Genomic DNA, 23,980 nt, shown 5'->3' on the forward strand with positions numbered 1-23,980 from the left:
CAGTGAGTGACCAGTGTCTCATTATTAATGCATCTGATGGCACAGAGTTGTAGCGGTCTGAGGGAGGTCAGTCGCCTAGCAGAGACTGAAATCACGTTTGTATTTACGTTATTACTTTGCTACAGCTTGGTTTCTGGCAGGGTTTCACACTATTTAGTCTGGACTGAATCTTTGAATTACTTTACTTTGTCTACCAACTATTTCAAAGAACTTGATAAACTTGTTCTAATTAGCCAACATATTCATCCATAATGTCCGTATACCAGGTCTAATAAGAAAACATTTCTTAATGCACACAGGGCATGGAAGACAGTCTACACATTTTGAAGTGTAGACTTTGCCTGTGACTCTTTTGTGAGGAATAGTCATTGTTACTTTAGGAAAACCCTGAGTTTATCCAACTCTTGTTAGAATTGGATAAGTGTGAATTCCTACAATAGAATGCAAGTGTGAGAGCCAAGTCCTCTGGTAAAATAAACTCATATTATTATTTATGTATGTCTGGTCATTGTATTAATAAAATCAGTTTGTTTTGGCTGAAACACACGGTTGGCCTTTACAATAGATGTGAAAATGGGATTATAGATCATTGCTGTTAAGTGTGAATATTAGTTGCCAAACTCTCAACAGCTTCTAAGAAGTGAATTTCCAGTGCATTGCTGTTCTCCAAGTACAAGCAGGCCCTTCAGTTTTACCACATTCACCTTTCACACAGTGATGCACGATATGGAGACAGCAGGAATTGAAGTAGAACCAGAGGGAGTAGCTAGGACAGACATTCCGATTCATTCATTTTGATTCTCACTATTGTCAGGCAGGGAGTAAAGGTTCACTGAAGTTTTCTTTTGATGAATAAAATGGACAGTTTCTCAGTGCAATGGAAGAGCAGCCGTGAAGACTTTACTACTGATTAGTGAAGTCTAAACTGGTTTCTGTGTATTCTTTTTAAATTCAACTTTTATTTTAGATTGAACAAAAATGTGCAGGTTTATTGTGTGATACTGAGTTTTGGGGTACGATTGAAGCCATCATTAAGGTAGTGAGCATCTCACCTTCTTCTCTTCACTCTATTACGGAGAACAGACCCTCCCAGTCTTCAGTGCACTCTAAATACTGGCTAATTCTGGCCAATGGAAGGCATCTGTGGAAGAAAAAAAGCCTCCGGTCATGTGGTATCTGTCTTTATTCACTGTAACATATTAGGTAATGGTCACAGCCACTCACCATGGCCGTTTTTAATAACGACCCTGCTTTTGTGTTCCAGTAACTTCTGTTGTTTTCCCAATCCTAAGTATGATAGAAACTTCCTGCTGCTGCTGATCTCTGGGTTCCATTTAAAATCCTTCTGTCACATGAATACTATGCGCTGTACTAAATTTTTCCATAATTAAATACTTAGAATCATCTTTGCCTACTTACTTCAGCCCTTAGTAATATGTTTTAAAAACACTTTTTTTTTTTTTTTTTTTTTGAGATGGTGAGACGGAGTCTCGCTCTCTCTCCCAGGCTGGAGTGCAGTGGCGCAATCTCCGCTCACTGCAAGCTCCGTCGCCTCCTGGGTTCACGCCATTCTCCTGCCTCAGCCTCCTGAGAAGCTGGGAATACAGGTGCCCGCCACCACGCCTGACTAATTTTTCTGTATTTTTAGTAGAGATGGGGTTTCACTGTGTTCGCCAGGGTGGTCTCGATCTCCTGACCTTGTGATCCGCATGCCTCGGCCTTCCAAAGTGCTGGGATTACAGGCGTGAGCCACTGCGTCCAGCCAAAAACACTTACAATGTGTCACAATATATTTAGCAAATGTAGGGAATGACATTTTTACTTTCGTCAGCATTTACACTAGCATTTATGTAGCAATGCTATCTTAAGTATATTTAGTCATTTAAACGTTATCTAATAGATGAACGCTTTTGATTTGTTTCTATGTAAATATACTTGAGATATTCAGTAAATAGTATTTAATACATGTTTCTTTCATGTAATATAAAATTATTATTCTTTTTAAACAGTGCATCATATTTACTTGTTGGCTTTTTGATAACTTAGAAATAATATTCTGGATTAGCTGTGACTCATGAGAGAGTTCGTGCAACTATAATGTTTCCAAATTCACTTGATTTTCAAGACTTACACTAGAACTGTGAGAAGAAGGTATTAAGCATATGTATTAATATCACCTTTGGTCAACTCTTGGGTGGCCCCAATGGTAGTGTAGGAATTAACATAATTTTTCCTACTAAAAGTATTGGATTTGTTTTGAGAGACCACAGTTTAAAGTCGTTGACATACAAAGTTGTTGGATTAAAAATTTTTAATACATTTGAAGTGGTTTTATAGAAAAATAATTATCTGACCTGGTTTACATTGATAGGTTGTTTTCTTGGATAAGAACTAGATGAAGAGAAAGGGAGAGTAGTGATAAATGTCCAGATTTTCAAGTTGAAAAGTAACAATCAGTGTATTGCAACAGATGGATGTGATGTCAAATTACAAATGCTGAAAATGTTATATGTAATCACGGAGCCAGAATAATTATATAAGGTAAAGAACTGAAAGGCATCCAAATAGGAAAGAGGCTGGAGTGCAGTGGCACCATCTCAGCTCACTGCAACCTCTGCCTCCTGGGTTCAAGCGATTCTTCTGCCTCAGCCTCCCAAGTAGCTGGGATTACAGGCACGTGCCAGTACACCCGGCTAATTTTTGTATTTTTTTTTTTAGTAGAGACAGGGTTTCACCATATAGGCCAGGCTGGTCTCTAACCCCTGACCTGGTGATCCACCTGCCTCACCCTCCCAAAGTACTGGGATTAGAGGCATGAGCCACCGCGTCCAGCCAACATAGAGATAATCTTTAAGACTCCATCAAAAAAAAAAAAAAAAAGCTGTTAAAGCTGATAAACACATTCAAAGTTGAGAGTTACAAAATTAACATATAAATAGTATTCTTGTTTCTATACACCAATGACAAACTATTAACTGAAAAACAGTAAAGTAATTCCATTTATAATAGCATCATAACAAATATATGTTAAAAGACTAATTTTGAAAAAGGATGTGAAACATTTGTAAACTGAAAATTTATAGCACTGTTGAAAGAAATTGAGTGACATAAATAGAAAAACATCCCATGTTTATGCATTTGAAAAAATTAATATTGTCAAAATTTCAATGCTACCCAAAGCAGTCTACAGATTAAATGCAAGCACTATCAAAATCCAGTTCCATTCTTCACAGGAGAAAAATTAGTCCCAAAATCTGAATGGAACCACAGAAGATGCTGAAAAACCAAAGCAGTCTTGAGCAAAAAGGACAAAGCTAGAGGCATCAGACTACTTGATTTCAAATGATATTAAAAAGTTATAGTACTTAAAACAGCACAGCACTGGCATAAAAACAGACACCTAGACCAGTGTGAGGGAATACAGAACCTATGAATAAATCCATGTGTCTGTGGCCAATTGATTTTTGGTAAGAGGACAAAGAATACACAATGGGGAAAGAAAACTCTCTTCAATAAATAATGTGGAGAAAAACTGACTATTCACATACAGAAGAATAAAATTGGATCATTGTTTCACTCTTTATACCAACATCAAATAGCAATGGATGAAAGACTGAAATATAAACCTGAAACCATAAACCCGATGCAAGCAAAGATAGGAGAGAACCGTATGACAATGGCCTGTGCTATGATTTTCTGCAGGTGACCCCAAAAGTACAGGCAACAAAAGCAAAAACATACAAATGAGATTCCTTAAAACTAAGACGCTTCTCTGCACAGCAGAAGAAACAGTAATAGAGTAAAGAGACAACCCACAAATGGGAAGAGAGAATTTTTAAACCATACATCAGGTAAGGGTTTATATCAATAATATGTAAGGAACTCAACCCAGAAATGAGAAAGCAGGCTTACTAAATAAGCAAAGGACTTGAGTAGACATTTTCTAAAAACAGACATACAAAAAGCCAGGTTTTTATAAAAAATGTTGATAAAAGCATTCCTAATTATCAGAGAAATACAAGTCAAAACCACAAAGATACCTCACAGATGTTACTGAGGCTATTATCAAAAAGATGTGGCCGGAAACGGTGGCTCACAGCTGAAATCCCAGCACTTTGGGAGTCTGAGGCAGGTGGGTCGCCTGAGGTCAGGAGTTCGAGACCAGCCTGGCCAACATGGTGAATCCGCGTCTCTATTAAAAATACAAAAAATTAGCTGGGCGTGGTGGCACACACCTGTAATTCCAGCTACTCGGGAGGCTGAGGCAGAAGAATTGCTTGAACCTGGGAGGTGGAGGTTGCAGTGAGCCAAGATCGTGCCACTGCCCTCCAGCCTGGGTGACAGAGCAAGACTCCATCTCAATCAATAAATTAAAAAAATAAAAATTAAAAAATGATGGAAGATAATTGTTGATTAGAATGTGGAGAAAACTCTTGTATACTGTTGGTAGGAATTGAAATTAGTACCACCATCTTGGAAAACAGTATGAAGCTTTTTCAAGACATTATAAGTATATTTGTATTATGATTCATCAATGCGACTTCTGGATATGTGTCTAAAGAACTTAAAATCAGTATGTTAAAGAGACATCTACAATTTCATGTTCATTGCAGCATTATTCATAATAGCTATGATTTAGAAACAACCTAAGTGTTTATCAACTGAAGAATGGATAAATAGGTGAAAAATTGAAACCCTTATACACTGCTGATGAGACTTGAAAACAGTCTGACAGTTCTTCAAAAGGATAAATACAGAATTACCACATGACTCAGTAAATTCACTCATATGTATACACCAAAAAAAAAAAAAATGCCTACACAAAAAGTAACATACAAGTATAGCAACAAGAGGTAGGAAACAATAGAAGTGTCCATGAATTGTGGAGTGGATTAATAAAATGTGGTGTGTCCATAAAATATAATAGTATTTGGCAATAAAAAAAAAGGTATTAATACATGTTCCAAAAAGGGTGAACATGTTGAAAACATAAGTGAAAGCGGTGAGTCACATGTAACTATATATTATTATGATTCCATTTATATGAAATGTCTAGAATAGGCAAATCCTTCCAGAATAGGCAAATTCTTAGGAAGTAGATGGATGGTTGCCTAGGGCTGGGAGGAGTTTAAAGGAAGAGTGGGGAAAATGGGGAAAGATTGCTAATGGGTGCAAAGTTTCTTTTAAGGAGCATAAAAATGTTCTAAAATTATATTGTGGTGATTGTTTATCCACCCAGTTAATACACTAAAAAATTGAAGTTTACACTTTAAATGAGTGAATTAAATAATATATAAATTCAATGAACCTATGAAAAAAGTTAAAAATATGATATGCATACACACATACACAGAAAATTCTTTTCATTGTATTTTTTTATTTCCATTGGTGTTTGATTATATGAGTAAGTTCTTTAGAGGTGAGATTTTGGTGCACCCAACACCTGTGTAGCATATGCTGTATCCAGTTTGTAGTCTTTTATTCCTCACCCACCTCCCACTCTTTCCCCCAAGTCCCTAAAGTCGATTGTAGTATTCTAATGCCTTTGCATCCTCATAGCTTAGCTCCCACTTGCGAGTGACAGCGTACCGTGCTTGGTTTTCCATTCTTAAGTTACTTCACTTAGAATAGTAGTCTCCGATCTCATCCAGGTGGCTGTGAATGCCATTATTTTTTTCTTTTTTATGGCTGAATAGTATTCCATGGTGTGTGTGTGTGTGTGTATTATGTCTATTACACACACACACACACATATATAAAATAATTCCTTAATCTACTCTTTGATTGATGGGCATTTGGGGTGGTTACATATTTTTGCAGTTGTGAATGGTGCTGCTGTAAACATGCGTGTGCCAAGTATCTTTTTCATATATTGACTTCTTTTTCTCTGGGGAGATACCCAGTAATGGAATTGCTGGATTAAATGGTAGTTCTACTTTGAGTTCTTTAAGAAATTTCCACACAGTTTACCATAGTGGTTGTACTAGTTCACGTTCCCACCAGCAGTGTAAAAGTCTTCTTTTTTTCACCATATCCCCACCCACATTTATTATTTTTTGATGTTTTGATTATGGTTATTTTTGCCAGGAGTAAGGTGGCTTGGCATTGTGGTTTTAATTTCCGTCCCTGATCGTTAGTGATGGATGAACATGTTTTCATGTTTGTTGGCCATTTTTATATCTTCTTTTGAGTCGTTAGCCCATTATTTGAAGGGATTGGTTTTTTTTCTGCTGAGTTTTTTGTAGATTGTGGATATTAGTCCATTGTCAGATGTATAGATGGTGAAGATTTTCTCCCCTTCTGTGCCGTTGTCTGTTTACTCTGCTAATTGTTTCTTTTGTTGTGTGGAAACTCTTCGGCTTAATTAAGTCTCACCTGTTTATCTTCATTTTGTTGTCGCACTTGCGTTCGTTCTTGGTCATGAAGTGTCTCCCTAAGCCAATGTGTAGAAGGGTTTTCCAATGTTATTTTCTAGAATTTTTATGGTTTCAGGTCTTAGATTGAAGTTGATTTTTGTGTAAGGTAAGAGATGGGGATCCAGTTTGATTTTTTGGCACGCGGCTTGCCAATTATCCAAGCATCATATGTTGAATAGGGTGTCCTTTCCCCACTTTATGTTTTTGTTTACTTTATGAAAAATCAGTTGACTAAGTATTTGGGTTTATTTCTGGGTTCTCTATTCTGTTTCACTGGTCTATGTGCCTATTTTTATACCGGTATCATGCTGTTGTGCTGACTGTGGCCTTGTAGTAGAGATTGAAGCCAGGTAATGCAATGCCTCCAGATTTGTTCTTTCGGCTTAGTCTTGCTTTGGCTATGTGGGCACTTTTTTGGTTTCATATGAATTTTTGAATTATCTTTTCTAGTTCTGTGAAGAATGATGGTGATACTTTGATGGACATTGCTTTGAATTTGTAAATCGCTTTTGGCATTATCGTCATTTTTACAATGTTGATTTTACCCATCCACGAGCATGAGAGGTGTTTCCATTTGTTTGTGTCATCTGTGATTTCTTTCAGCAGAGTTTTGTAGTTTTCCTCGTGGAGGTCTTTTACTTCCTCGTTAGGTATATTCCTATGTATTGTATTTTATTCTTGCAGCTGTTGTAAAGGGGTGAGTTCTCGATCTGATTCTCAGCTTGCACATTGTTGGTGTACGGCAGATCTATTGATTCGGATACATTAATTTTGTGTCCTGAAGTTTTGCTGAAATTATCAGTTTTAGGAGCTTTTTGGAGGAGTGTTTAGGGTTTTCTAGGTATACAATCATAATCAACAGCAAACAGTGATGATTTGACTTCCTCTTTACCGATCTGGATGCCCTTTATTTCTTTCTCTCATTTGATTGCTCTGGCTGGGACTGTCAGCGCTGTGTTGAATAAAAGTGGTGAGAGTGGGCATCCTTGTACTTACTGTATCAGTTCTCAGAGGAAATGTTTTTAACTTTTCCCCATTTAGTATTATGCTGGCTGTGGGTTTGTCATAGATGGTTTTTATTACCTTAGGGTATGTCCCTTCTATGCATGTTTTGCTGAGGGTTTTAATTATAAACGGATGCTGGATTTTGTCAAATGCCTTTTCTGTGTCTATTGAGATGATTATGTGACTTTGCTTTTAATTCTGTTTATGTGATGTGTCACATTTATTGACTTGCCTGTGTTAAACCCGAAGAGCTAGGGTGTTCTCAGGAGCCGCCGGGTGCCACAGCAGCTTTGGGATAACTTGAGGCCGCATCCTGTGGAAGAAACACCTCCTGTCCTGGCGCTGACGGCTGAGGACAGAGCTTTGGTGTGGCTTCTCCGCGGCCGGCTTCTTTGGGAAGTTTGGCTTCTTCGGGCAGTTCTTCCTTCGTGGTGAGTACAGAAGCTTTCATTTTCTGGAATGTTCTGTGCATTCCTGCTGGGTTCTTCTTTTCTTTTTTCTCTCTTGCCACCTTAGTATGAAGTTTACAGTAGTGCTCATTCCCTGGGGCTGTCGAGATTGGAAAGAGGAGGAGGCTTTGGGGCTGTTTCTGAGGGAGACTCCCTGTGTAGAGGGAGAGAGAGGAAAGCTCCGGCTGTGAGAGGAAGGGGAAGCCCGGCCCAGGTGGGGTTTTGGGGCCAGGCCTCAGGTGGAAGGAAAGGATCCCGGCCACCTCTAGGATTTGTTGATTTTTAAATTGTTTTTATTTTTTTTGAAGATGGGTCTGGCCCGGTTGCCCATGCTGGAGTGCAGTGGCAGATCTCAGTTCACTGCAGCCTCCACTTTCTGGGCTCAAGGGATTCTCCAGCCTCAGCCTCCCCAGTAGCTGGGCCTGTGCCACCATGCCCAGCTATTTTTTTTTTTTTTTGTATTTTTGGTAGCCACGGGGTTTTACCATGTTGCCCAGGCTTGTCTCAAACTTCTGAGCTCAAAGCAATCCTCCCGCCTTGGCTTCCCTAAGTGCTGTGATTACAGGCATGAACTACTGTGCCTGGTCTGCAGAATTTTGTTTTTCTTGTATTTTTGGTAGAGACAGGGTTTCACCATGCTGACCAGGCTGGTCTCAAACTTCTGAGCTCAAAGCAATCCTCCCGCTTTCGCTTCCCAAAGTGCCGGGGTTGCAGGCATGAACTACTGCGGGTGGTCTGCTGAATTTTTACATTTGTTTCACAGCCGTTGGGACATAGGGTGACTTTTCTCAGTGTCCCCGCAGCGTATGCCTAATTCTGTCCCTCTAGTCATGGCCACCTGCCTGGGGGGAAGCTCCCTTCCGTGTGGTTTAATGTCGTCTCTGCGGAAATGTCTATTCAGGTTCCGTGCTCAGTTTTGGATGGATCATTTTTTTGTTGTTGCTACTTGGTACTGTTAATGTGTTGCATATTTTCCATAACAACCCCGTTAGCCGATGTGTGATTCCTCAGAACGTTCCCCCAGCCTTTCTCTTTGGGTTCATTGTTTCCTTTTCCTTGCAGAAACTTCTCACTTTGATGTAGCCTGCATGTTGTTTTTATGGCCAGGCATGATGGTTCATGCCTGTAATCCAAGTACTTTGGGAGGCCAAGGTGGGCAGATCACTTGAGCCAAAGAATATGAGACCAGCCTAGGCGACATGGCAAAACTTCATCTCTACAAAAAATACAAAAAATTAGGCGTGATGGTGTGTGCTTGTAGCTCCAGCTATTCAGGAGGCAGAGGTGGGAGAATCACTTGTGCCAGAGAGTTCAGGGCTGCAGTGAGCCATGATCATGCCACTGCACTCCAGCCTGAGTGACAGAGTGCCTGTCTCAAAACAATTTTTTAAATCTTTTTAGTAACGTTCATTTCGGTAAGAGTGAAATGACATCTGAGTGTGGCTTTGAAGTACTTTTTTTTTTGATGAATAGTGATGTTGAGGACCTTTTCTCTTACCTGTTAATTTTATGTCATCTTTGCAGATATGTCTAAATTCTTTGCTCAGTATGAGTTTGGATTTGTATTTTTATGTTACTTAGTATTCCTTTTTTCTGTGTATGTGTTTGGTAACAACAGTTTATCACTTCTATGATTCCCTCAAATTTTCTAACAATTTTTTTTGAGACAGAGTCTCATTGTCTACCCAGGCTGGAGCATAGCAGCGTATCAGGGATTGTGAGTCCTCCCACTTAGTTTCTATTTCTCAGGGTTCCTTAGACACACAGGGCCATTTCCATGTGATCATTAGCGTTGCATATTCACATTTCTTAAATTTTTGTGCGTAAAAAAGTATATAATTAGAGAGTATGCTGGAACTGTTTTTCCTCTGGGACTTTTTGGTACATGTATATTTTTAGTAATGATCAAATTGGGGTACTTGGTATATCTGTTCTCATACAGTTGTTATTTCTCTGTTGTTATAACATTCAAATTGCTACCTTCTAGCTTTTTTGGAAAATGTACTATTTTGTTAACCAGAGTCACCCAGTTGCGGCATAGAACACAAGAATGTTTTTCCCAACTAACTGCAACTTTGTTTCCATAGCCAATCCTCCCATTTCCTCCTTCCCCTCTCCTCGGAAAACCACTACTGTGCCTTTTACTTACTGAAGGCAGAGTTTCTGGATTCCATATAAGTGAGATGAATCTGCTTGTTTTTCTATGCCTGGCTTATTCTATTTAACATTCTATTTTCCAGGTTCATCCATGTGGCTCCAAATGAAAATCACATTATTTTGTTACGAATGAAGAGTATTGCGTTGTGCAGATACACTGCAGTGTCTTTATCTCTTCATGTGTGGTTGGATAGGTAGGTTGATTCCATTATCTTCTGTATTGTGAATAGCGCTTCATGAGGCATGGGAAGGCAGATACTTTTTTTTTTTGAGACGGAGTCTTGCTCTGTTGACCAGCCTGGAGTGCAGTGGCGCGATCTTGGCTCGCTGCAAGCTCCGCCTCCCGGGTCCACGCCATTCTCCTGCCTCAGCCTCTGGAGTAGCTGGGACCACAGGCGCCCGCCACCTCGCCTGGCTATGTTTTTTGTGTGTGTATATTTAGTAGAGACGGAGTTTCAGCGTGTTAGCCAGGATGGTCTCAATCTCCTGACCTCATGATCCACCCGCCTCGGCCTCCCAAAGTGCTGGATTACAGGCGTGAGCCATCGTGCCAATAAGTTGGCAGATAATTTTTATGGTACCAGTTTCCTTTGCCTTAAATGCGTACCCAGCGTGAGGAACATCCCAACTTTTTTTCACAGTATATACACGCATTTACATTGACATCAATAGCATAGACGAACTTCCCTTTCTGTAAGTCTACCCTGGTTGCTGCCGTCCAAAATTTTTATTGCTGTTTTGGTGATACTCATTCTCAGTGGAGTTTGATGGTATCTGATATCGGGGTGTGATTCTGACTTACATGTTTGGAGTGATTAGTGATGTGGAGAATCTTTAGTTTCACCTGTGAATCAGTTTCATGTCCTTTGCAGAAGAGGTTGTGCAGGTCCTTTGCATATTTTTAGCTTGTGTATTTTTAAAAATCTTTTCCCCACTTAGCAGCTTTAGTATTTGAATATGTTAGATAACAACCCCTTCCAAAACTATGTTTTTCCAGTTTTCCCCCAATCATCCTTTCCGCCAAGGTGTAGGATGCTTTCTCTTTGGGGTCATTGTTTTCTCCCCCATGCAGAAGCTCTAAAGTGTTGGTCTCACAGATTTATATTTGGTTTCGTCAGCAGGGATTTCTGTGTCTCATGAGAGAGAGAGAGAGAGAGAGAGAGAAGAGAGAGATGGCAAAGTCATTGTATTTTCTATGGGTATTTTCCCCTAAGTGAGACCATGTGGTATTTGGTTTTCTGTTCTTTCCTTAGTTCGCTTAGCATAGTGGCCTGCAGGTTCATCCTTCTTGCTGCTAAGAGCATGAATATTTTTTTAAGCTGTGTAGGATTTTGCGGTATCTTTGTACAGCACTTTAAAACATCGAATCAACTGTTAAAGGGAACATAGGTTAATTTTTATTTTTTCTTGTGAATAGCACTTCTAAGAACATACCCATGCCTGTGTCATTTTGAAAGAAGGATTTATTTTTCTTTTATGTGTAGATACCCAGTTATGCGATTGCTCATTTGGATGGTAGTTCTGAGTTCTTTGAGGAACCTCTAAACCACTTCTCATAGTGTGAGAACTGGTTTTTATTCCCACCAAGAGAGTAGCAGTGTTTGCTTTCCTCCGCTGCCTTGCCACCATGTAAATGTTTGGACTTAGGACAAGTGGCCATTCTGACCGATGTGAGATGGTATCTCCATGTGCGTGTGAGTTACATTTCTCTGATGATGAGTGATGTTGAGTTTTTTTCTTGTCTTTTGGTCAGTTGTACATCTTGTTTTTACAAGTACGTGTACGTGTTCATGTCTTTTTGCCCATTGTTTGGTTTATTTGTCTTTCTGCCTCTTGATTTTTTTAAGGTCATGTTAGAGTCTGGCTATTAGACCTTGGTCAGAAGCGTAGTTTGGGAACATTTTCTCCCATTCCGTAGGCTGTGTGTTTACCGTGCTGGTGATTTATTTTGCTATCTGGCAGTGTTTTAGTTTCTTCGGCCCAACTTGTCCATTTTAGAACTTGTCCATTTTAGTTTTTCTTGTCATTGCTTTTAGCAACTAAGTCATCTAAATTCTTTACCAAAGCCCGTGCTGAGAAAGGTATTTCCTAGGTTTTCTTGTAGGACTTGTATAGTTTGAGGTCTTCTACTGAAATCTTTCATTCGCTTTGAGTTAGTTTTGACATCTTGTGAGAGGTAAGGCTCCAGTGTTATTCATCTGCAAGTGGCTAGACACTATCCCGGTGCCATTCATTGCATAGTGAGCCCTTTCTACATCTGAATGTTGGTGTTTCAAAGGTCAGATGGTTGCAGGTATGTGGGGTTACTTCTGGGTTTCCTATTCTGTCTAGGTGGAGGTGGGTCTGTAGCTTTTCTGTGAAATTTGAAATTGGAGAGTGTGGTCCATCTGACACGGTCTGGATCTCCCAGCATGGCTTTGGAGTTTCAGAGCATGCTGTGGTCCCATGGGAATTTTAGCATTCATTGTTTCTTTACATCACTTTCAAAGAACAAAATTGACCCCATCCTAAAGGTATACAAGTAGAAGGTAGAGTGGAACATTTGGGTCCATGCATGCATCACATAGTGATGAAATCAGGGAAATATAGTGTCATTTTTTGCCTTGTAGAGTGTTCCTGTCTTTGAGTGGAGGAGTGCCAGAACCCTTCTTTCTGGCTGTCTTGAAAACTATCCTCTGGTAAAGTTTTTTCTAGTCACCCTGCTGAGGAATAGAACAGCAGGTTTCATTCCTCTTATGGAACGTGTCACTTCGTGCCTATTTCCTATCCCCACCCATGCCCAGTCTTCTCTTCCAACCCTGGCAAGCACTGGTGCTTTGTAGGTCTATGTGAGGTAAAGGGTCTTAGATTCCTCATCAGTGAGGTAATGTGAGGGTTGTCTTCTCTGCCTGATGTGTTTCATTGACCATAACGTCCTCCAGGTTCCGCCATGTTGCCGCAGATGACGTGATTTCAGTACCTGTTCTGGCTGAAAAGTATTGGTTTGTGAACGGATATTGTGGTTTCTGGATCCCATCCTCTGTGGGTGGACAGGCAGGTTGGTTCCTTATCTTGGCTGTTGCGACTGGTTGCACAGTCAGCATGGGAAGGCGATTATGTCTTCCGTGTACTGATTTCATATGATTCCAACAGCAGCACAGCTCAGTGAAATGGTCGTCGTATGTTTAGTTTTCAGAGGAACCTCCAGATGGCCTCTGTAGTGTGCATACTAATTTACCTGTTAACAGTTTTGGATAAGAGAGCTCTCTCCTCTCTGGAAATTCACAGCAGCGTTTGTGGTTTCCCTTCTTTTAAGATACCTGAAGTTCTTTGTAATACTCCTTCCACCGAGAGGGTCACGGTAACTGAGTCTTGTTCTGATTTTCATTTTCACGATTAGTGATATTAACTAGGTGTTACCACGTACATTTGTTTTCAGTTTTACATGTTCTTTGCAGAAGAGACTCTTTGATTTCTTTGCCCAATTTTGGTTTGCTAATTATCTTCTCTTTCTGCTGTTTTCTGCTAGTTAGTAGGGTTAGTTATTTACACCTTTTCCAGAAAAAGTCTCCTCCGCTGTGTTTTCCCCGATACCTTTCTTACCATTCTTTGGATGTTTGTTTCTTTTCGTTCGTTGTTTTCATTCTTTCTTGCCCCCAGGCCTTACAGTCTGAAGCAGATTCAGGGGTGTGCAGTGTTCTGGTTTTCCACTACGTTGGTTACTGATGAAGTAAAGGAAATTCACCAGCATACTCATCTGTTGTGAGTTTTGCTTGTTTGTTGTTTGTAATCTTTTCTTTCCCCTATGTTTTTTCATTTTCCTTTTTGCAGACTGTAAGCATAGATCCGGGTTGACCGAGGTATTTGCGCACCATAGTCTTTCTTCTCAGAGAGTGACAGTTTCAAGTTTTGGGTGTAGGTCTTTCATTCATGTTGAATAGATTATTGTGAATTTCACACAGTGAGGACCCTTGGTTGTTATTTGCCTAGGGATATCCAGTTCTCAGAACGCTGTATTGGACAGACTCTCCCTTTCTGTGCTACTTTTGTGGTTCTATTTAAACACGTGCGTATGTTGTATCAATTTGAATTTACTCCTGGGCACCCTCATGGTGTCCATTGGCCTGTGTTTCTCTGCTAATGCCTATCACAAATCATCTGGGTAACTAAAGCTTTGGGAAGTAATTTAAAATGGAAGAGTGTGACGGCACTCCACCGACTTTGTGTGTGTGGGAGCTGCTTTGGGAATGTGGGGCACTTCATTGTCCCACAGGACTTTCAGAAATGTGTTGTGATCCTGTTTGGAAACAGAAATTTCACATGGTCTATGCTTTTACTTTAAGGGTGCAAGGGACCTTTGGACATATGGATCAGTGCTGTTGTGATCAAATTGCAGGACCTCGCGTCTCTGTTTCAGGCTATAGTGAGGATTTCTTGGTGGAGAGAGCATCCTGATCACTCCTTCCCGCTATGTTGAATATGATGCTAGGAAACTCTTAAGCCTAGTCACCCTGCTATGTTGTAGAACACCAGAATTCTTGCCATTCATCTGAGCGTCACTTTGTAGCTGTTTCCAAGCCTCCCCTCAGCCTCTGGTAGCCACCATTGACGTTGCTACTCTATGAGATTCACTTCGTTAGATTCCACGTGCGTGAGTTCGTGCTGTGTTTGCGTTTGTCTTCCTCTGTCTGACTCATTTCCTTTTACCTAATGTCCTTCAGGTTTCTCCATCTTGCTGGAAATGACCTGATGTCCAGAAGTTGGATGGCTGAGGAGTATACCATTGTGCACGCATCCTTCATTTACTGCATTTCTTCCTCTGTGGTTGGACAGGTAGGTTCCCTCCATACCCTGGTTATTGTCCAGAGTACTTCCTCAAACATGGGAAGGCAAGTATCTCCTTAAGGTCCAAGTTTCCTTGGCTTTGCCGGCATACCCAGTGTTGGGATGGCTAGAGGAACTGGTGGTTGTGCTGTTGTTTCAGAAACCTCCTGCTGTCTCTCCCAGTGGGTATACAGATTTTCATTCCTACCAGTAATGTGTGAGAGTTTCTCTGTCTGCAAATCTACACTGCCCTTATCTTCACAAAGTTGTACTGCTGTTCCTGGTCATACTCATTCTCTGGGGAGTTTGACAGTATCTGAGTGTGGTTGGGATTTACATTTGGGAGATGATTACTGATGTGGAGAAACTTTTATTATCCATGAGTCTGTTTCAGGTCTTTTCAGAAACGTCTATGCCAGTCCTTTGGGCATTTCTAGCGTGTGTATTGGTTTTTATGGTTTTTTCCACTTAGGAAACCATTAGTTTCTTGAATATGTTAGAGAGGAAGCCCTTCCAGATCCACAGTTTTCTATAATTTTCTCCCAGTCTGTGGGATGTTTTCTGTTGGGTTCTCTATTTTCTCTCCTTTGTTGAAGCTGTGTGAAGCTCTGAAGTTGTCCTTAGTCTCACATGGTTGCATTAGTTTTTGTTAGCACGGATTTCTGTGTCCCTTTGAGAAGAAAAGCGAGATGGTGAAGCCATTGTATGGTCTATGGGTATTTGGTTCCTATGTCTTCCTTTTCTGTTTGTAGCTTAGGTTCACAGGTTCAAGTTTCCCCACAGTGGACACGCACCCTGTGCGTTTTCCTTGGAGATTTTTGGTTTCAGAATTGCAGTTAGGTGTTCAGTGGATTTCGTGTCGCTTTGTGTGTCTTGTGTAGAGGAAGGGTTTATTTCAGTCCTTTGCACGTGACCCCCCCGTTTCCTCAACCATTGCGCCTTTGGTGTGCTTTTAGGGGAAAAACAAGAATCCCATGGGTTCAGTGTTTATAATTTTGGGTTGATTATTTGACTCCTTCATTGTGTCCATTTGCTTATCTTTCTGTGTTCATGCTACTAATGGGTGGATTGGGTCACTGTAGGCTTTTTGTTTTGTTTTGTTTGTTTTCTTGTATTTTATTCCTTTTTTTCTATTTCTGTTTCCAAAGCTGGGTTTTCTAGAATGATAGCTACTTGGATTGTGATCGAGGGGTACGCCTGCAGGTTCGCTTCACTGCGTGGCATACAGCAGACTGGGGGTCCCAAGGTATCGGTCACCCAGGAGGTGAACACAGCATCAGTTGGGTCTTTCTTCCTCCAGGGCTTCCTGTTTCCCCCCTGTTTCTGTCTGTTAGTACCCAGTGTCTTTTGATTTCATCTTTGTGTTCATGTGTATTCAGTGTTGAGTTTCTGCTTACAAGTGAAAATCTGCAGTGTTTGGTCTTCTGTTCTTGCCTGAGTTCACTTAGCAGAGTGGCCTGCAGTTCCATCCATGTTGCTGCTGCGGCCATGATTTTGTTTCTGCGTTTGATTTTCCTTGGTGTCTTTTTAGTATTCTGTGGTGTATAGGTATCACGTTTAAAAACCTCTCATTTTCTGTTGGTAGGCATTTAGGTCAGGTCCATGTCTTTATTCCTGTGATGAGCACTCCTGTGAACATGCAAATGTCTGTGTCTTTTTGATAGACACATGTATTTTTCCCTTGGGTCGATACACAGGGTTGGATTGCTGGGCCGAAGGGTAGTTCTGCTTCCTTTCTCTCTTTGTTGTTGTTGAGAAATCTTCAAATTGCTCTCCACAGTTTGAGACCTAGTTTGCATTACCGCCAAGGGTGTAGCCGTGTTCGCTTTTATCTGCTGCTACACAACAAGTACGTTTTGAGTTTGGACAGATGGCCATTCTGACTGGTGTGTGACGGCACTGGTACCTCCTCTCTAATGATTAGTGATGTTGAGCATTTTCCCGTGTCTGTTGGTCTTAAAGGTCTTCTTTTTGCTAGTGTGTTTCTGTCATTTGCGCATTTTTTACTTGGGTTATTTTTCTGCTTCTTGATTTAGGTAAGGTCCTCTGGATTCTGGCTGTTAGAAGTTGGTCAGATGCTTGGTTTGGGGACATTTTCTCCCATCATACAGGCTGTGTCTTTACGGTCTTGGCAGTTTCTCTGCTGTGCAGCAGGTCTGTAGTTTCTTAGGCCAGACTTGTACTTTTTGGTTTTTCTTGCATTTCTTTTGGGTACTAAATCATCTAAGTGGTTTGCAAAAGCCTATGTTGAGAAAGGTGTTTGATAGGTTGTCTCTTACGACTTTTATATTTGAAGTCTTCTGTGTCAATCTTCGGTTCATCTTGAGTTAACTTTCCATATGATGAGAAGCAGGGCTGCAGGGTTAATTCTCCTGCACGTGGCTAGTCATGTTTTCCAGCGCCATTCATCGCATAGTGAACCTTTTCTTTATTTCTCATTTCTGTGGTTTTGTCAAAAGTCAGATGGTGGTAGTTGTGCCAGGCTGCATTTTCTATTTTGTCTAGGTGAAAGCTAGGTCGTTTTTTTCTGTTAGGATCTGTTCTGATTTCTTGGGTTCAAGAACTGATAGATAAATTTTAGAAACTGAAGAACCCACTTACATCCTCAAGGTTAGAAACCATCACCATCATCCTATTCTGTGATGCTATGGACACTTTTCCCTCAAGTCTCTCCTCTGGATTTATTTTGTGAAATTAGATTCTGAATCACATTTTGTTGCATAAACTGCTTGGGCAAAAAAGTTTTTTTTTCTTTAAAAGCATTCTTAGTATACATGGGTTGAAGAACAACAAACATGGCTCCTCTTTCCACTAGTCACACCATTACACTCCCTTCCAGCCTCTTTGCTGCTACATATAGCCATTCAAATGAGCCCTGGCCAAGTACATGTGGGTAGAAGTTAATGTTTGGTCCTTGCAAGCCTGACCTGTGATTCTATGTCGTGATTTAGAACATAAAAAAGAAGTGAGACTTGCTGAATGAGACAAAAAGCACTCTTGAACGCTTCCTCTGACAAGCTCCAAGGCACACTAGTTGTCTTGCACTCTTTTGGACAGCTACTCATTTGTTGGACAATAATTTGCCAACATGGGGACAATCCATAGCATTTTCCACATGCATCTTCTGCTGCAGTTTCTCATGGTTTTGATCAAAGCTAGACAGTGACTGATCCAGGAGGCCAGACCCCAGGCCAGCATAGAGTCCTGTGGTTGAAGACAGGCTGGACCATCAGAGGAAGATTCTTCTGGATTTTTACCTTCTCTTTTTTCAGGAAACCTGAAGCTGGTTATGTTATTCAGACATGATTGAAAAGAGATTATTTTGAGTTGTTTTGGTAGCACCAAGAAATGTGCCAGTGTGACAGCCAAAAAAGCAGAGGGACCAAGGCCTTGGGAGTGGGAAAGCCACTGATGATTCTGGGTCTGGTAGGGTTTTAGAGATCTCCCAGCCCCGAAACAGCCAAGCAGCTCTGTCCTGGGTTGTGAGTGGGCTCAGCCCCTGTGCACACCCATGCTTGGATTCCGGCACACATGGCACCCACAGGAGGCAGCGCCCCCTCCAGGAGACGGTTGGCAGGACCCTGTCCCCACATGCGAAGGCAGCACCTACACGTCCTCTACTGTTCCCAGTGCCAGTTGCCCACAGAGGTTCACGATGAGACCCAACCTGTAGGCAGAGTTGCCACCCCAGCCTGAGGCAAAGTGGACCTTTTTCTGCCAGAGGGGTCTGCTTTCCCATTGGCCAAAATGGCCTCAAATGACAGGGACAGAAGGCAGCACAAGTGCCCATTAGAGTGTCTGACCCGCCCGGTTCTGCTGCCACACATCTCTGGGGACGTCCCAGCAGGCACCCAGGCCTGGGCCACAGCTCACCCTACACTCAGGGGTGGGTAGCACAGCTGCCCGTGCAGGCCTCAGGGAGGAAAGGGAGAAATAGAGATGACAAAAGCAAGACACAATAAATGCAGCAACAGCACACAAACACACACTGACACTCATCTGGGGCAGGCCATCCTCTCACCCATGACCAGCAGTGCAGGCAGCCGAGAGCCGGGCAGGAGTTGGTGCCGCCATCCCCTGAGTTAGGGCCTGGATCTAGGGCAGAATATAGAGTCAAGGGCCACTGACCTCAGGACCTGCGGGTTGCGGGGAGGGGATGCTGTGAGGAGAACTGTCCAGGTCACAGCTAAGTATGTCTGACTTCAGGAAAACATTTCAAACCAAAGTACATTTATGGAAGACTCCTGATGATATAAAAAAGTATGGTTTAGAAAATTTGAAAGCAATCACCGAACATATTCATACATTTTCATCTAAATTTAGATACAGAGTTTTTCTAAAACTGGGATCAGGCCAGGTGTGGTGGCTCAGGCCTGTAATCCTAGCCCTTTGGGAGCCTGAGGCAGGAGGATCGCTTGAGGCCAGGAGTGGAAGACCAGGCTGGGCAACATGGTGAGACCCCTCATCTCTACCAAAAATACAGAACTTAGCCAGGTATGGCAGCGCACCCCTGTAGTCCCAGCTGCTGAGAAGGCTGAGGTGGGAGGATTGCTTGAGCCTGCAAGGTTGAGGCTGCAGTTAGCCAAGATTGCACTGCTGCATTCCAGCCTGGGTGATACACCATCTCAAAAAATAATAACAGTAATTCCCGATTTTAATAACTGTTCTGGAGTTGTATAAAAGAATACCCTTATTCTTAGGAAATGCACACTTTGGGGTAATTATGTCTATAGTTTACACTGAAATCATTAAAAAACATATGTTAATGGACAAAGTAAATGGGACAAAATGGAAAAAATTTCTCCAAATTTTAGAAATTGGTAAGTCTTGGTTAAGAGAAGGAGTCTTGGTACTATTCCTGTGACAACGTTTGAAATTATATAAAAATTTTAAGTTCCTAAAACTGGCTGTAGAACTGTATGCTCTGAGTGAGTGTTTATTTTGTAAAAGCGATTAAGACCAAAACTTTAATCAGTTGAAAATCTGATGAAATAAAAGTAGTAATATATTAGTGTTTTTGACATCAAATCGTGGTAGAAGGGTGGTAACTTTTACAAGTTTTTCTCCAAGCACAGTACATTTCTGTGGATTTTTTAAGAATTCAACTTCCTGTAATTCTTACCTTCCTCCACCTAAAGTGACAGTTTACCAAATACTTTTGAGTAATGGTTAGATTGGGTTAGATTCTCAAGGTTTCCTCTTTAAAAGTCATACATTTAGTTCGGGTGGTGAATTACTTGGCTGCTTTGTTCCTGTGAAAGAAGTATATAAAAATGTGCCCTTAGTAACACACAATGCGTTTCTCCTGACAGTTACTTCCAGTTATGCAGTTGTCTTACTATCTCAGCAAAGTCATTCTTAACTTCCTCCATGTCTCAGGTTGGAAATAGGAGCCAATTCAAGATCGGTTAAAGACTTTAGGGCCCGGCGCGGTGGCTCATACCTGTAATCCCAACACTTTGGGAGGCCAAGGTGAGTGGATCATGAGGTCAAGAGATCGAGACCATCCTGGCCAACATGGTGAAACCCCGTCTCTACTAAAAATACAAAAATGAGCCAGGCATGGTGGTGGGCGCCTGTAGTCCCAGCTACTCAGGAGGCAGGAGAACCACTTGAACCTGAGAGGCAGAGGTTGCAGTGAGCAGAGCTTGCCCCACTGCTCTCCAGCCTGGAGACAGAGCCAGACTCCGTCTCAAAAAAAGAAAAAAAGACTTAAACGTCAGACCAGAAACTATAAAACTGCCAGAAAAAACAGGAAAAGGTTCTGAGAATATTGGCTTAGGCAAATAATTTATGAATGAGATCTCAAAAGCACAGGCACCAAAAGCAAGAACAGATAAGTGGGCTATAACTTCTGCACAGCAAAAGAAACAACACAGTGAGGAGACAGCCCCTGGAGTGGGAGAAAATACTTGCAAATTACTCATCTGACAGGGAACTAATATGCAGAGTATACAAGGAACTCAGACTCCTGAAAAGTTAACAAAACAATGCCATTAAAAATTGGCAAAGGACAGGAATAGAGACTTACAAATGGCTAAGATGTATATGAGAAAATGCTCAACGTCATTGATCAGGGAAATGTAAATCAAAACCACAGCGAGATACTATTTCACCTCACTTAGAATGGGTATTATTAATAAAACAAAAAATAACAGATGCTGGTGAGAATGCAGAGAAATGGAAGCTGCTACACTGTCAGTAGGAATGCGAATCAGTACAAGCATGATGGAAACCAGTGTAGAGAATTCTTAAAAAAAAAAAAAAAGAAAAATAGAGCTACTGTACGGTCCAGCAGTCTCACTAGGGGGGAGGTATTCATCCAAAAGAAAAATTTCAGTGTAACAAAGGGTAACTTGCATGCTTGTGTTTATCACAGCATTATTCACAATAGCAAAGATACAGAGTCAATGCAAGTATTCATCAACAGATGAATGGATAAGATGTGCTCAATATACACGGTAGAATATGTGGCATAACAAATAATGAAATCATGTCATTTTCAGAAATGGGTAGCTCTGGAAGTCATTAAGTAAAATAAGCCGGGTACAGAAGGACAAATACTGCAGGTTCTCACATGTGGGAGCTAAAACTTGATCTCATGGACACAGAGAATATGATGGCAGTTACCAGAGGCCAGGAAGATGGGGTGTGGAAGGGAGAATGAAGAGAAGTTGGCAGTTGGGTACAGACCTACAGTTAGAAGAAATAAACTATAATGTTTGATAGCAGACTATGGGTGACTAACAATATTATGTGCAAATATTCAAAGTAACCAGAATACACATTTTATGCATGTAACAAGCATTTGTATGTACCCTACAAAGAGGTAAAATATTATGTGTCAATAAGATGGAGAGGTTATGCCCCAGCCTCGAGAGGGGCTCCTTGGATCCACACAGCACATCCTGCCCACCTGCATCCTCTGCTCCACTGTGCTGGTCGTATCTGGGCCTTCATGCTCCGGTCCCCAAGGCAGGTGGTGCTGACTCAGGTGGCCACACTGTGGATCTGGGTGTTGGTGGCCCAGAGGGTGGGTGCTAGAGGCTTCCTGCCTCTCTTCTTCCACTGGGACTAGATGGAGCCAGGCAGTGATAGGGTACCACCTTCTTGACCAGATCCTGGAACACAGGAGTGTCACCTGGCCCCTCCTCATCCCAACTTAGTGCCCAAACTGCTTTTGGGCCCGGCATGGCTGGGCTGGAACTCGGGATGCAGCTCAAGCCTTGTGGCATCTCTGGGTTCTCTGTCCACTGAGGGTGCCCTGGGACCCAAAGCTGCCGGGAAGAGATTGGCTTATCCTCATGCCTGGCACCCCAGACTGTCCTTCCTGGTCCATCGCCCTGGTCACATTCCCCAGGGCAGCTCAGGGCTTTGTTTAGGGATTTACCGTAGTCAAGTGCCTAATAAATGCTGAGACCTGCAAGGCCATGTGGGCAGATGGGAGGTGCTCTTCAGTGAGCACCCCCAGCAGCCAGCAGGGCAGTCCCCCATGCAGGTGTCTGCGTGCTCCGCTTGTGTTTGACTGTTACAGCACTTCCTGTCAGGGACAGCACCTCTCGTCCCTCCTGTCAGGAAGGACACAGACAGCAGGTGCCTGAGGACAAGGCATTTGCCAGGTAACTCAGGCTGCGAGTGCTGGAGCTGGGATTTGAACCCGGATCATGGCACTCTGTATGGGGCAATGGAAGATGTGGGGATGTCCATGCAGGAAGGAAGGGCATCCTGGTCCCACTGAGCCCAGCTGCTCCTTGTTATCCTGGAGGAAACTGCTCAGCCCGCAGCTGGGGAGAGATCCCAGGAGGTCAGGCTTCCCCTTGCTTCCTGGTTCGGGATCACAGAGGGACAAGGGAAAAATTGTGTGTCTTTTTTCTTTTTGTTTCGTTCAAAATTTAGTTTATTATCAAGCAAGAGGAGCTTAACCCTGCATGTTAGGCAAGACTTCAGTTACAAAATAGTCGTTTTTTTTTTTTCACTTGTGATTGACTTCCCCTCTACTTTTTTTGGCAAGTGCAGGTTGGTGTCCGGGCTCAGAATCCATTTTTCCTCCCACACCAAAGCACCTCTGGTTTGGGTGGAGCAGCCTGGTTGGAGCCTGGCTGCATAAGCAGGAGGGTTGAGGTGCCAGTGCCCTGGTCCAGCTCAGACGCCAGCACCAGGGAGGCGGGAACAGTGTCCTGTTCCCAGGATCTGCACAGGGGGGTGACTTTCTGCATCTCCCCATCCGTGGGAGGTGCTCCTCCAAGCCGCCTCTTGCCAGCCTGCACCTAGCAGCCTGCACCTTGACCCTATTGCATGCCCGTGGAGCAGAGCCCCCCAGGCCAGAAGCCCCACAGCTGTTGGCTCTGGCTTGGACACCGGGCAGGAGGCACCGGGGCAGGAGCTGACCGTGATCCTGTGACCACAAGTGCCCCCTCACTGATGGTCTCATGTTCTGGATGCGGACCAAAGAGGAGCAAGTGTGGAAGGCGTCTCAGGCAGGCGCTGGGCTCGGTGGGTGTTTTGTGGTCAGCAATTTTGAGGCTATTTGCAGCCAGCTCCCTCAGCCCGAGTTCCGAGCTGCAGCCGCTGGCATGCACAACAGCACGGCCAGGAGTGTCTTGGGGGCTTTCTTCATAGGAGGCTGTCAGCATCCTCAGGTTCCAGGCGCTCAGGCCCAGTCCTGCTTCAAGAGGCTTTTTCCCCCCACCCGAGGCTTCTCAATGGCCTGAAAGCTCCGCTGACTCCCGCGAAGTTTGCTGGGAACAAGGCTGTCAGTGACATTCGTGGCGCCAAGACTTAACCATGCGGCTTGCACGGATCCGCCACGGTCTGTGCCACGTGCACTGGCGCCTCCTGAGATGCACGCGCACGCGGCACGCGCACAACGGTTTGGCTGGCCTGTAACCGCTTGGCTGGCTTGTAGCGGTTTGCACACGCACGGCGCACGCGCGACTGGTAACTGGCTGGTTTGTAGCGGCTTGCACGCGCAGAGCACACGCGCGTAGTGGCTTGGCTTGGCTTTGCGTTCTTGGCTTGGCGTCCGTCGCTTGGCCTGCTGTTCCTCCTTGGACTTCCTTGGATTGACGTTTTATCCTTTGGGTTGACGTTTCCTCCGTAATTCCTTTGCTGGGCTTGACCTTTTCTCTGCTGGGTTTGGCATTCCCTTGG

The 23,980-nt window shown here is 42.7% G+C and overlaps 1 protein-coding gene across 1 annotated transcript in view; it reads right to left on the reverse strand.

Moving 5' to 3' along the window:
• LOC105532187 (mediator of RNA polymerase II transcription subunit 15-like) overlaps positions 1 to 23,463 on the reverse strand; it is a 55,535-nt gene extending 32,072 nt beyond the window's left edge. Inside the window, 3 exon segments of the mRNA XM_011970265.1 lie at positions 22,296 to 22,398; positions 22,894 to 23,020; positions 23,219 to 23,463. Coding sequence (XP_011825655.1) covers positions 22,296 to 22,398; positions 22,894 to 23,020; positions 23,219 to 23,463 — 475 coding nt within the window.
• Positions 23,464 to 23,980: the final 517 nt, after the last annotated feature.

Source organism: Mandrillus leucophaeus, unplaced genomic scaffold (genome assembly GCF_000951045.1).
Source record: "Mandrillus leucophaeus isolate KB7577 unplaced genomic scaffold, Mleu.le_1.0 Scaffold939, whole genome shotgun sequence".
NCBI classification, from domain to species: domain Eukaryota; kingdom Metazoa; phylum Chordata; class Mammalia; order Primates; family Cercopithecidae; genus Mandrillus; species Mandrillus leucophaeus.